Source organism: Pterocles gutturalis, unplaced genomic scaffold (assembly GCF_000699245.1).
Source record: "Pterocles gutturalis isolate BGI_N339 unplaced genomic scaffold, ASM69924v1 scaffold3308, whole genome shotgun sequence".
Taxonomy (NCBI): domain Eukaryota; kingdom Metazoa; phylum Chordata; class Aves; order Pterocliformes; family Pteroclidae; genus Pterocles; species Pterocles gutturalis.
The window spans coordinates 296-15,559 of NW_010125372.1; the positions used below are offsets into that span (position 1 = coordinate 296).

The 15,264-nt window shown below is 35.2% G+C and overlaps 1 protein-coding gene across 1 annotated transcript in view; it reads right to left on the minus strand.

The window, feature by feature from the left end:
* Nucleotides 1–617: 617 nt before the first annotated feature.
* TMEM161B (transmembrane protein 161B) overlaps nt 618–15,264 on the minus strand; it is a 30,618-nt gene continuing 15,971 nt past the window's right edge. The window contains exons 5-11 of the mRNA XM_010078529.1: nt 10,778–10,929; nt 10,162–10,222; nt 8,625–8,765; nt 5,226–5,339; nt 3,994–4,168; nt 1,725–1,821; nt 618–889 (exon numbers count right to left, since the gene is read on the minus strand). Coding sequence (XP_010076831.1) covers nt 618–889; nt 1,725–1,821; nt 3,994–4,168; nt 5,226–5,339; nt 8,625–8,765; nt 10,162–10,222; nt 10,778–10,929 — 1,012 coding nt within the window. The remainder of the gene's footprint in view (nt 890–1,724; nt 1,822–3,993; nt 4,169–5,225; nt 5,340–8,624; nt 8,766–10,161; nt 10,223–10,777; nt 10,930–15,264) is intronic.

A 15,264-nucleotide genomic window follows, 5' to 3' on the forward strand; every position in this document is an offset into this window, starting at 1 on the left:
CAATACCTGTCAGGTCCACACATTTATTCCTGTTAAATTTAAATTTTATACAACTTTCTTTACTGTAATATACAGTATCTCTTTTGTCCTGTTGGATTATTTCATTTTTCATGGAGAAAAGTTAGCTGAATGCTATCCAACAGAATTTATTTTTAAATCCCCTTACTCCTTTCCATTGTATGGCTCAGTTTCAAGATTTAATCAATAGGCAGCCACCATCACCATAACCAGTACCCTTCTAACACAGTTCAGTCACTGACTGCTGATGCTTAAAACACAAAGTTTTGAGGTTGGCTTGCTGTTTACAGAGACCAAGATATTCAGAGGTCTTATCTTTTCAGCATGCTCACCATCACCCGCTACACAGTAACGTCAGTCAATCCCCATATTATAATTCAATTAGTTACCTACCATTTGGGTAACAAAAATAACAAACCCAGTTGTGATTTTAAACATTATAAGAATATTCACCCTGAGAACACACAGGAAGTGTTTAAAAAAATTCTGATATGTTTTCTCTCCACATATAGTTTTCTTCTTCTCTCTTCATCTCCTCTTGGGTACCTGGGTTTGTTATCAAGATTTGACCTCATAACTTGGTTTGTCAGTTGACCTGTTCATGCCACAGTCAGGTACTGGTGATAGAAAAGCCCAAAAAGGCTTGTAGAAAAAAGGCAAGCAGCAATCCACCATGTAAGGAAAGACAGGAGTCCACGGAACAGGAGAGGAGTGAAAATATTCTTTAGGCTTCCCAAAGCCATTGTTATTTGTACTACAGTGACTTTCATCTTTCCATCAGCAGGTGGAGACTCAACCGAACTGGGAAGCAGACTGCTTTCTACTGGAGTGTCAGAATCAAATTCCGGGTAGATGCCCCAAGAATAATTACCTATTAAAAAAAGAAACAAGTAACAGTTTTTTGTAGAATTAAATTAAAGTTCTGTTATTTCTATCACTCTACAGCTCACCTTATATATATTTTTCACACATGCAAAAAAAATTTTGAAGCTTTTATAACTTAGTAAATACTGTTCTCATCTGCATGGCTTCCTGATCATACTAGTAAGCTATTAGGGTAGGATTCATCTTACCTTTTGACATGCTAACACCTACATGTGATAGGCGCCTGGGGACCCCTGTCAGTGCTGGGTATGACTCATCTCACCACATGCAGATGTCTACTCCAGAATGGGATGAATCATGGCCCAATAAAGCCTACCTCTTTCTGTTGGCATTTTGCAAAAAGAATGCCACAACTGTATGGCAGGCTATGAAAGACATACTTCACAAGAAAGAAACAAACACATACAAACAACAGTGACATCAGATCTGCCAATAATTAAATGAACCCCATATCTCACAACTTCTCTACAAAAAGCCCACTTGAGATTAAAAAGCTGAAAAAAATTCCTTTAAGAGATGCTCACTTTTAAAATACTCTTTAAAAGAAAAATATTTCAACAGATGTAAACAGCTTAATTTGTTGTATTACAAAATCTCTCAGAAATCAAACAAGCAACACATAACTGAAAGATGTCAAAAGCAGAAACAGAAGAGGACAGCTTGAAAGCCACACATCAGTATGCTTTAAATTGCAGGAAACTACAATATATTTCTGTATTGCAAGTACCCATATCCATATATTCTAATTCTCTTTAGTAAGCTGAAAATACGAAAGCCCTGTGTAGAACAGAACACATTTTTGTTGATGCAATTTTGCCTACCTAGTGTTTTCAAGAGCAGAGTTGTGTGAAGGAGCATTACCAGTGGTGCAACATACTGTAGTGCAATTACACAAAGGTAATAGAATACCCGAGCCACCTGGGAAAACAGAAGAGAGTAATTAATGAGTTCTGGCTGATCAAAGCAAACCTTTATGAACACGTCAAGGAAAAACAAGCAACTTACTAAAAAAACAATACTTATGCATTACGGCTGTTTTAAAAGTTTTCTAGCATGTCTTGGCATGTGAAATATTGTCTTCAAAAGACCTAATGAAGGAATCCCTTTAATGAACTCTAGTTTCAGGACATCTGCAAACCTGAGAGGAAGCACTGAAAGGAAATTACTAAAAGCATCAGTCCTGTTAAAACAAACAGAATCAATTTTGCTCCTGCAAACTGCACGTCATCATTCTAAGATTCCTATTTCACTACACCAGTATCAAAGCTAAGTATATGTTTAATTTTTAAAGTCGCCAGTGATTTACAAAGCAAATCCCATTTCAAAAACGAAGCAGTAGTTGCAGGCTAAAGCCTCATTAAAACTAAATGAAAGTTTGGTTAATATCGCAGTCCCTTTTCGAAAGTGAGATATTTCTAAGATTTTGACTGTGAAACACGAGTATTTCCAAAATGATTTTTCATTAGTAGTTGATCAATAACAGCATTCAAATGGTCTTTATATCAGGTATACGTTATGATTCATTGAAAACCATGGAAAATTATCAGTCCCCCTGCTGCCAATCTGTTCCATCTTTCTCAAGAATGTTACATTACGTATTTTATATAAGCTGTTTATAAAAGACTACATCAAATAAAGAAGTAAAAAAGTAATAAAATCAATAGCAAGCAAACAATGAAATAAAGCTAACTGGATTTTAGAAAAAAAACAATACAGCACATCAAAAAAGATGAAAGCAGACATGACATTTTTGGAACTATCTCTAAAACCTCAAAGGGCGTCATGGTGAGCAAGCATGAAAAAACTAACAGAAGAAGAAAAAGCAGTAAGACACTGACAGAAGAAAAAGCATGAGAAAAAAAAATATTGTAAGATAATTGATGGAATATGATAAAAAGTACAACTGAAAAAGTAATGACCACTGTAGGATGACAGATAGGGAAGATTTTATGGGCAGAAGTCCCAGAAGACAATAAAGCAGATGTGTCTAGTAAAATGAGACAGGACTTCATTCAGCAGCCATGACCTTCTTAAAGAAAAGGTATGGAGATACTGGATAAACGGATTTAGGAAACACCACACAGAGAAGACATTATTGTTTTACAGACAGGATGAAAACTCCCAAAACTCAAATTATGCATTCAGAGCAATCACCACAGTTCCGTGCCAGCCAGTTGCTGCTACCTGTACTTCCTAAACTTTTTTCTGAAGCCAATTGCTTGCCACTTTGTTTGTAAATAACTACTGCACAACCCACTTATGATCTTCAGATACTCTGCCAAGCCAAGATTACAAGCAACAGTGACAATCCTAAGAGAGAAATATTTGTCTTAAGACATACTTCAATATTCCTCTTGCAATACACCCTAACTCAGCAAGATCATCAAGCAGCACTACCATGCAACATTGGAAATGTCAGTTTATTTTTTTGCAGGCAATACGGAACACCATTCTACAACAAGCTTACAAATTTCTACCTCCTCAGTTTCTTGATGGTATATTACTTTTCTTTAATAGAAAAAAAAAAAAAAAAAGAGAAATTTTTCCTTTGTCACAGTAACAAGATTGGCTGAGAGTTTTGTAACTAGGCTAGTGCACTTGAGAAAGACAGAATGACAGAATTAAACATATCTCATTTTATCCAATAACAACCACATTAAATTTTGCCTCAATTTAAAAATCATAGTTGGGACTAGGTAACAGTATTTTACCCTTCTATCTAAATTCAACTTCTTTTTTTTTTCCCCACACTGCAGCTACAGATCACCACTCACCCTGTGCACTCCCCAAGATCTATTCATGCTGAACAGAAATACATCATATTTGTACACATTTGTAAAGATCAGTTAATGAAGGGATCTTTTATAACAACTTCCAAATAACCTAAGCCATCTGAAAAATATGGATGATACATTTCTGTGTATTTTGGTTTGCAGAATTTCTCAGTAATGGTGCTATTTTTATAGGAGATACAGCTTAGGAAGCTTCATTCAGATGTCAGCTCTGGTGCCACAGAAGACATAAAGTGGAAAAAAGAGTTTGTAAAGACCGATCACTCCAAACATGTAACCTCAGTGCCACCATACTTACCATTTTCTGTAAATCAACCATACTTATTCTGCCGGCTTCCTTTTTCATCTGATCCACGCTTTTCTGAGCTAAATTCAGATAGGCCTGTAAATGATGACGCATCATAGCCAACCGTAAAGCACACAACAGGATTATAATCCACAACCTCACGGTGTCAAATGTATCTTCTGACATTCTGTGGTTGAAAAAAAAGGGTAAGACTTGTTTTCCAAAGGCTACCTACTGCTACAGAGTTATTTGTTGGTATCATCTGTATAGAAATCTGGAAGCATATTGCTAAAAATACTTAAGGCAGAATATACAGTTATGAAGTTCATGTGCAAGTAATATTCACTTTTTTCCTCCACTTCCCTCTCTACTGCTACTGCAGCATCAAATCAAAATTAGTATCCACACGTCTGTAAACAAGGACAGATCTTGTAGGGTTAAATTCTGAGTAGTGAAGACAGGACACCAAATAACAAGCTTGCTCAGATAATTACAGGTTTTGAGACACACAGTTCTAGACAGCAGATGTGTGCTTCAGTTGCCTTAGATACCCTGTTATAGCACAACCCTTATTTTAAGATAAACAGAAACAAAATAGAAGCACAAAATATGCATATTTGCCATGTTTTACTTAACAGTTTAGTGGTCACAGAATCATCCTAGACCTAGAAAGCAGCAAATGACAGACAATCATTTCTGTTTCAAGTCTATTTGAATACCACTACTCTGAATTATCTAGACTAATAGTGAGAATGACAATCACCTGTGCCACTTATACAATATTGATTCCAGATACCACTCTTCCTGGAAACTCTTAAGTTTGAAATGCTTTAGCCATCAATTCCATCTGCACTTCAGCTATACGTTGATCTTAAGAAAAATTATTTAGGTCAGTTCTCATGCCAATCTATCTCGACTTTCTGCAGTGAAACTACTCTCCAACAACAATATGTAACATACAAGGTTCCAGAAGGTGGCAGTGAGGTGGCATTCCGCCCCTAGGAAGAACAATCCACCACTGCCAAGGAGATGCCAGAAGATAGCTTTTTGGGAACCATCACCTCACCATTCAACACTCTGCAATTAATTCTAGTTCTTTTAAAATAACAAACCCTTTAGAGCTCAGCTCCAACTTAGACAATACCTTTGACAGCTGACAAGGTTTCTATGACTTTCACAGGGCCCTACTTAGACTTATGTTTTTTTTCTTAATACCTCAGAAAGACTATTAAAGGAAATCTTACAAAGGGACACTCTCTTTGCCCAAAGGTGGGTTCATAATGTAGTCCTTGGTGATCGGTTTTACCCACAGCAGAACCATAAATAAAGGTGCCAAGAAGTTTATATGTAGCAGTGTTCTGAAACAAGAAAAATAAGGAGGTAAGTTATTAAATACAAACAACTACCACACTGTTGAAACTGGTTGTACAGATCCAAAAGAAAAAAAAAATCAAAATTTTAAGATAGTTGGGAGAAAGGTAAACAAGAAACTTACTTCCCTGGTTTATAGGTATAACTTATGTTTCAACAAAACAGTAACACTGTGAAGTCACACTGGTTGTGACTTTTTAAAAGTGCTCTTTGGAATAAATCAAGATTTCAGATATTCTAACAATCTAACCAAAGGACCTACCTGCATTATGCCACACTATAGTATAAAAGATAGCGATTGAAAATCTACATACAACAGCATAACATCAAACTCCTCTAGCTATTACCGTTTTAATCTAGAGTTAGCATCTCAAATGGATAATTATGGGAAATATGATGCTATACTACTGGGGTTTTTGCTTTATGGAATGTGTACTCAGATTAATTTCCATTATCTATACAGACCAGGATGAAACAACTCTCAGAGGTCATATTTCCCAGTTTAATGAAGATTTTTTACTTAGGAACCTTGACTATATGAAACTTGGTACCTACATTCAATCAAAGATACTTGGGGAAAAAAAAGGCAAGCACTGCTGTTCCATTTTAAAAGTACTGTGTGAAACTCAAAAAAAGAGTACTACTTTTACAATAACTGCAGTTTCATACAACGCTTTTAAAAGTGGAATTTAAAAAGAGGAGTTAGTTTTCTGGAGTTTTTCCTGAAATTAATATCCGTCTTCATTTCCAAAGCCCATAATGCAATCATTTTTCATTACTGAAGTGAAATGAAGATGTCAGTGCTGTAGATTTGGTGGTTTTGCTAGTGCAATGCTTCCTCACAAACAGAATCAGCTTGTCTACACCTCCATCTCCAGAGAGCTTCTACACTATTGAAAACAATGAGGTAGTCAAAAGTTACTCTAAAGAACATAAGACTTTACTGATTTCAAACTATCAAGCTTCCTAAAACCATTAAAACATTAGCTTGTTTCAGAAGATGTAATCACACACACATTTAAATCATTGGTTTCAGATGAAGAAATAAGCACTCCGGGTTATTCAGTGTTGCTAGGGAACACCACAGCATCAAAGAACAGTCTAAAGCATTTCAGTAACTTGTGAAAGCATTTTACCTGAGCTTCTACTTAAGACATCCTACTGAGTTAATGGACTGGAATGTGCCAAAGGGTAGCAAGAACCCCTTTCTGTTTATTTGAGTACAGGGAGAAAGGCTGAAAGACTCTTGAAGCAGGCTCTGGAAAACGAGGGAATGTGTATAAAAATAGTACAAATTGATTAAGAAGACTCCAAAACGTATGCAGGGAAGGATACTGCTGCTGAAGAAAAAGATCAAACAAAAAAAATCAAAACTAAAAGGGAAATCGGATTATTTTTATTCTGTTTACCTAAAAAAAGCCTTAATTCCCGCATACACGGAAGAACCACACTAATTGTTTTGAACATATTAGCGAAGTGGTATTTATTCATCATTAACCTTTACTTTTTTTTTTTTGGTCAGTTTTCCCTAAAAGTTAAGTCTCTCGTTCTGCAATGGAATAGGAAAGGAAGCTTGTCCCCTCTGTTTTTGTTCTTTTGGGGTTTTTTTTAATATTTTTTTCCCAGACTTTTTTTTCGAGGAGCCTGTGGGTTCATGGGTTTTTTGGGCAGCTTTGGGGACCTGGGGAGGGGCTGTTTTGGTTTTTCCCAAAAGTAGACCACGTATTTGACTGCAGAGAAAGGCACTGTTTTCCTGCACCCAAACTGGAGAGTTCTGCAACAGTGACAGCTCATTCTCATTCACCACTCCCCTTTAGTGTCACTGTCAAACAACTGCAAACAGTCAGTAATGATCTACTCATCGATAAAAACACATCACTAAGGGCAAATACTGACCTCTTCCTGACAGTTAGAACCTATCACTTGACAATGTTTCTTTGTTTATAACTGCATTATCTAATTACATTGATATCAGACCAAGATTTAATCCATTTAATGTAATTTTTATATTGTTTCTGTTGAATAAAGTATTGGTACGCTTTTGAAAATAACTTGGTTAGTGTTGTACAACGTTATCTTCAACAACCTGTTCCAACACCCTCTAAATATTAAGTTAGATAAGATTTATTTTTCATAACCCCATTCTAGTGGATATCAATTACCCTTTTGGTTCCTTATTAATGAACTTCTATGTCTGAGATTTTATATTTCTGCCTAGGATCTCATGTCCCCAGATCAAGGAAGATGTTGGAAAATTGGAGGATACTTACAGAAAAAGCACAAGAAATTTTAAAATATTGAGAACCATAAAAATGAAAAACTAAGCAGTTTATTTAGCTAAAAAGAACAGACTACCAAGTTGACTCAGTCACAGCCTACACATAGGCAGAAACTTAACAGCAGATACAACAAGCCAACAGCTTGCATCTGTACCTGGATGCATTCAGCTACAATGAGTGCAAGTACAACACAGAGTTCTTGCTTACAAATTTACCAAAAGTGAAGGACCCACTTTAAACACAGATTAATTTTTAACCTGAGCATTTTTTGGTGAAAATTAAAAAAAAAAAAATCAGTTTGAACACAAGGATTTTTCATATCAGAAAAAAAAAACAGTTCTCTTAGGAAAGTGACATGACCAAACGACCACAATGGCCTATGTTGCAGAATCTGTCATTAAAATGTATTAAACATTAACATCAAGATCTATGAAAGACATTTGCTGTTCTTCCCTCAACCAGAGAACGCAGAAGAGAAATACTTAAATTGGAGAAAATATTATACTACCAAACTCAAGGACAGCTGAAAATGAAAACATGTCTTTAAAGTGGTATTAACATCTGACCCTTATTATGGGTCATCTTTTCTTTTTTAAGAAATGTATAGAAGGCATGATGCCCCCTGGAGGTAGGGGTGGAAAAAAAAGTCAGTGGATGCACCACTACCTCCTGAAAGTTAACTTCCAAAAAGATATAATGGGGGAAAGAAAGCAGTAAAGCAGTAACATTCACGGTGGAGCTCTTGCAGGAGGAAAGGAAAGCAAAGCTCCTTTAATTGGGACTCTAATTACAAGGCAAAGAATGTAACCGACTGGCAGAGCACAGGTTGAGCCGAAAGAGGCAGGTGGCAAGTCTGCTCGAGATACAAAAAGCAGGCAGCAACAGAAGTCTTAGTCACTACCTTCTTGTTGGAATAGTTTGCTTTGTTTATTTTCAGACATTAAAGATTTAAGACTGAGTAGCATATACCTATGTGCATGTATTTTCTCTTACTGTGTTATTTTTTCTGTTGCTAAATTCAGAGCATCCAGATGCATTTGAGCCAGTCGCAAGCCAGGGAATGTCAAAAAAGCACCAATAAGTGAACACAGAACAGCCAGGAACAATTTGAAGGTTAGTTTAGACACAGGACCCCTAAAAGAAAAGAAAGGAAACAAGCATTTTCTTGGGGAGGAAGTTGAGGGGGTGGGGTATCAGAAACTACTTTAAATTCAACAGTATTTAACATTCAATCAAAAAAGCAAACAGTATTCTATAGTTTTACTCTGGAATATCAGCATTATTACCAACCAATCCGGAGTTAAAATAAAAAAAAAGTCACCTATTTATTCCTAGAAAGAACAGAAAACCTAAGCTACTGCCTAAAAGTTTGTTGTAGAGAACAAAAAAAGAATTTTATATCGTAACCAACAACAAATTATATAACAGAAACAGCTAATAGAATTAATTTAATGATTATGTTGCAACAAACCCTGGATTACACAGAAAAAAAAAAGCAACACATAACTAGCACAGATTAAAGAGGAACAAAAATCTAATGATCCACATAAAATTCAGATTCTTACTTAATCTACATCATATAAACTACCAAGAGACATCATCATCAACTCAATTGCTACTGTAAACAGCCAAAGCACTGCAAAAGTTCAAAACTAAACACACTTAACACGAAAAATAATACAGAAGTTAGTAAACTTGCAGTAGCTTTGGAAAAGAAGGGTGAAAGAAGGCTAAGAAACACATGGGATTCAGTTAAGGGTTTCCCATGAGTTTATTAATAAACGACACACTCATCTATTTTGAGGAAACTTCTGTTGCTCCAAAATAAAGGTATTCCATATCTTCTGCATGATACTTGAGAACTTCTAAGCAAGAAATTCAAAGTTGCACTCCCACAGTGATTATATACCCCATAAATGCATTTTAGAGCATGGGTATAAGAAAAGAATTGTAAGATAAATCCATTTTACTATATACAAAGGCTGTTTACTATTCTTTGTAACATAACAAGCTATGGCATGTTCCTCTGACACTCTATACACAACTTGGATGTCCTGTAGCAAGCAGATGTTTTTGCATTAACAGGAAAACACTATTACAACCTGAAAACAGGACTGAAAGACAAAATTTACACCTAAAGCCAACTTTATCACAAGCTCCACCTGTAGCTTCTGAGCACTCGTGCTTTTGCATACCACACAAATGGCAAGAAACACCTATTTTTAAGCAATCCTTGCAAAGTTGAAGGGAATTGCCATGGAAAAAAATGTATACAGTTTTGAACTGTATTTTAAGAACTACAACCGAAGTGTCAGGGTAGAAACTATGTCCAAACTAAAAAGACAAAACACAAATGCAACTTAAATTACTTGTTAGTACTTGGGAATTATTTTCATTAACCCACCTCTTCACATTATTATAGACATTATACAAGAGCAAAACATTCAAGAGAAATGCTTACTAAGAAAATCCAAGTGGTTCAGTTACAAATGCACACATAAAGCAGACAAATGTATTTCCAGAAACTTACTGGGATTCCAAACCCTGCTTTTCAAGAAACTGCATAGCACTTTCTGAGAAATTTGAGAATCCTGCAGAGACACATATAATATATGTATTTTATTACAGCAGAAATGCAGAATCCCTTTTTTGAAATAAAACACTAGGTAACAGGTCATTTTTTAAACAAATGTTCAAATGCTTAGCATAGCTCTTTCATGCGCTAACTAGTATGCCATAATGCAATAAAACTTGCTTATTAACATCTCTGATACTTTTACACTTCATGAACATGAATAAAATTAACATTATTTTTTACAAACATAAGTACTTTCTTTTTTTTCTAGTAAAGGAGTTTCACTCTTTACTATGAAAGGCAAAATGTGTTAAATGTAAAACTGAAAGGCAAACATAATTAACAAAACAAACAACCCAGGCAAAGATTACACTATTCAAAAGAAAGCAGGGAAAATATACAGGATATCTTTCAGAATCTGCATTCCAAAGCAAAATTTCTTAGAAGTGTGTTACTATATATAGAGTTCATTTTAACACAGATACTCTCAAGAACACCTAAACGACTGGGAATGAATTTTTCAAGTCAGGCAATCACTACAGCTGTTGCAAACACTAAAGAAAGGAGTTACCTGATTCCAGTCCAAACTCTAGATAGTTTTCTGTTACAATGAGAATTGCCATTGCTTTCACAAAGAAGAAAAATCCAAAGGTGACACAGACTGATCTTTCACCTCCATCCTCTACTTTGAAATAATGGGTAGTCAATGAAAACAGCACCTTACTACACAAGAAAAGGTCAAGGAAACCTAAGTTTGAAAAGTAACTATATTTAAGAATTACAAAGCTGTATTTTGGTCATCTACACAAGGGCTGTTCTATGATGTGCAATTTTTTTTTTAAAAAGCAGTATGTGTTCAGCCAATTTCAGTTTAAAATTACAAAATAGTGTGAAGCATAATAATCACATAACCGGTAGTCTGGAATACACTGCTCTGGAGTACAGTTTTGATTTAGGCTTAGTTATAGTGAATTGCACCAATATTCACTATCGACCTAGGAGAATTAAACCAAAGTTTAAATGTAAGCTATTACATAATCGTAAGTTATATCAAGGTAAAAATAAGACAATTGTATCTTCAATTAAAAATATTGAGCTAAATGAAAAATATTCCATCAAAGTACATAATTCAAGATTTAACATATCTTAAGTTCAAAATCCAAAACACTACTTTAGAAGGCAACAACTGTGATGGCAGGGAAGTGAATAAACACATTTTTAACCACAGAGGAGGTATACGTGTTCTTCCTGGAAGGAACTCTAAGGTGTTCATGCAAACAGCAAGAACAGGATGTTCCAACAAGCACTTCTATCAGTAATAAGATAAAATTTCTCAATTATGAGAATTTCTGCTCACAGTGAGTGTAGACCTACGTCACAAGAAACTGTGAGAAACAGCACGGGATTTTTGCTTACATTATTACATGACTGTTTACTAAATGGAAAACACAGGAAAAGATGAAGCTTTTACTTCTCTACTTTCACAGGCACACGTTTAAGATTTTTTAGCTATTAAAGACAGTAAAACAGCAAGTTTACAACTATCTAGGAAATAAAAATCTTTTCCATTATTGTCTTGGAAAACAAAAACACCTTAAAAAAACCCTATATAGTATGGTATGATATATTAATTCCTTTCACGTAACCCCAGTGCCACAAATATGAACATATAAGATATAATCTGCTATACTACCAAGCTGTTTGTAAAATGTTTAATGAGTAGTCTTCTATTTAACACATTTTTAAACGTAATTAGCTCCAAAGTTAAACAGAAGATTAGATTCATTTATTTTCAAATGGTAGGCAATACCCACTCCCTATTTAAATAAAGTACTTGGAGATCACTCCAGACATTACCTGCTTTGAAAAACCAAAGAAGAGGAAAAAGAAGATTTCAAGTGCAAATTGTACTCTTTTTTTCCATTCTCCAATAACATGTTCATTCATATTTGCATTTTTTTTTTTTTTAATACTGGAAGTATTTTAAGATACAGATTACATGAACACATGTTTTAGAGTATCTATTCAGTAAAACATTTGAACAGTGACCAGTTACTCTGTGAAGAAACTACAGGTTTATGCAATATCGCACTTCATCAAGCGGCACATATTTAACATATACTTCGCTGTATTTCATCTACAGGCAAAGAGGTACTGATATGCAGACGATAAGGTGGCCTAAGCACAGCATCTGATGAGTCTAAGTTCACAGTAATCAACTTAAACTCCCTTCATACTTCACAGGAAATGATATATCTAAAGGAAGACTTAAATCATCCTAAAAACAGGTACATAACAGGTCATGTAGACTGTGCTCTCGAAAGCTCTGTTTTTCTAATAATACATTCTTAAACCAAGTGTCTTCTTACAGCTAGCAACATCGATCACAAATTGAAAACACATTAATCTCAAATCTTGAAGGACTTATCAAAGGACTTCATAACAGTTTGTGATCAGTAGTCCTAACCTATAAACAGATTTATAACCACCTAGATACTTCACGTTTTCAGCTATGGATTGTACCTAAAGGATGTGGAAAATGCAACTGATAAAAATAAAACACACTAACAGCAAATTCCGATTACAGTGCAGACTCAGAACTCTACTTATAAGTTAATGATTATGCAAACTATCAGTGCCCGAAAGCCTGTTTGTTGTATAATCACCACTGCTACTATTTTAGGGATGGATAAAATCGAAGCATTATTGTTTGCTTCATCAGTTTCTTTCACTGCTTGACCTACATTTCAGGACTTACTGAAGAAATAATTTGGGAGTATACAGTGCTAAATTAATAGATTCCCCAACCCCCACACCCATCTTTTATTACTCTTTTTTTTGGTCACAAAAGGTAATGCGCCTGTAGAATTTATGGTATACACTTTTACAAAAACAATTTTTTTTTAAATTGCTGGAATTACGGAATTTTTGAATTATACAGTCCATTGGTATTTAAGCACGTGGTTGAAGAGAAGATCCATCTTCTGTTTCTACTAAAATACACCAAACTTTTTGATTCACAAGTGAAAAATAAACAAACGCCTCTATATTATTTCTAATTCCAGGTATGTAGAAAAACTACAGTTTAATGCTTAGAGGTTATTTTATGGTATTTGATAACTGACTTTCCCCAGATCAACCTTCAGACAAGTTAAGAAAAGACTGTACTATGCCACTGATACATTTACCAGAAGTAGCAGAAAACTAGTTCTTATCATTTGTTTACTTTGTATATTTAATAAATGACTGTTCAGCTACCTAGTACTGGATAAGTAATCATACTTTCTACTGTATTATCTTTTCAAACTATCCAAAAAGCTACAATTGTTTTTGAAGTGACTCATTTTAAAACCTAGAATTTAGGCTCCACTATTTGACAATACACTTTAAAAAAAAAGTTTACATTTGTATACAGGTTCCTTGTTTCCCATAATTTATTTACTTCTGAAGTCTTGGTCCTACATATCAGGCCACTCTTCTCTAGGCTTTCCCAAATTTGCATATGTTTGTATAAGTGCCACATGAATTTTAAACTTTAATTTCTCTAACCTTTCTATCACCCTAACAAACTGATAGTAGTTTTTAAGAATTTTCTCTCTTAAGTATTCTGTCTATTACCAAAAACTCAAAACAATATTGGTCCCTTAGTCAATGCATGCCCAGCTACAAAAATGCTAAGGCATGCAAGTAACTGTTCACAGCTTGTTAAACAAAATTTAGCTTTTAGCACATGAGCTTTTGCTTTTAATACTATTCTATCTGATCTTACTTCCCTTTCAGTCATATAGGAAGGCTAGTGAGAAAATACAGCTAGTGTGCTTCTAACACACAGGGGATAACTAGATCTACTTCAATCTCTTCCAGGTCCAAAGGTGCAATTAGATCTCAAGTGCTTCAGACAGGACAAAACTGGAAATACTGGTTTAGGCTCAGGTCATAAAAAATGGCAGGTAAGAAAGAAACAACAAAAACAAGATCCTAATAGCTAATGGAACATTTACACTAGAGAGACAGAAAGCCTGCACTGCCAGGCAACATAATCTTTTTAAATTTCTGCATTTGGGTGTACCCTGAATTGATGATCAAATGAAAGCCGTGATTAGGTTTGTATTTAAATACCACTGTACGAAAGAATTATTGCAGTGGATTTTCCTACAACATATAATTCACAACCCCATCTCACCTAGAGTAGCAAACACTGTAGTACTACTTAAGTTGGCTACACCCAAGATCTTAAAGATGCAGCAAATGGGGCGTTGCCACCAGTAAATTTAAGAGCACATTATGGCTTTTGTATTTGAAGCTTGTTTTTCTATTACTTCTATTAACCTCCCGCTCATGCTCAAAATGGGAGGCAGAGGTGTCACTGCAGCACTAGCTGTCTCTCTCTCCTTCCCCCTGCCAAGATTAAACTACAATTTCTGACCTCACCCAATTAAATAAAATAAATGCTGTGCGATAACATAGCTATAATACTATTAAGAGGTGCACAAGAGCCAGACACCGATTTTCCTGTCACTACCTAGTAGAATAGAATAACTACCTTTTGGACTGTGGATCTGTCCACTGACAAGTCAAAGGAGAAATACCTAGTCTGGAAGCAAGCTACTGACAGTCTCTTTTTTCATAATGTGAATCCAACCCCCCTCTTCTAGCAAGTTCTTACCCATTACAAGGAAAACTCTGGATATCATTTATACCTCAGGCTACTCAGAAAAGTAACTCCTGTCCTTATCGTAAAGGCAGCATACATTTTAATAATGATCAACTACAGACAAGCATTAAGCATATCCAGAACTTGTTCGCCAAATACAACCAAACATTAGAGTTCAAGGGTTTTACATAACATCATTGGCTACTGCTAACAGAAGAAAAAAAAAAATACAACAAAAACAAAACACAACAACAAACCACCAAACACCGCCCCCACCCCCAAAACAGTGAGAATCTCTATTGAAGAACAGGCATTTAGACAGAGAATCAATTTTGAATACTCAAGTGCTATATCAACCTTAACTTAGCACTTTATTTGTCAGCTGTTAAGGGAGCAGAGGATTT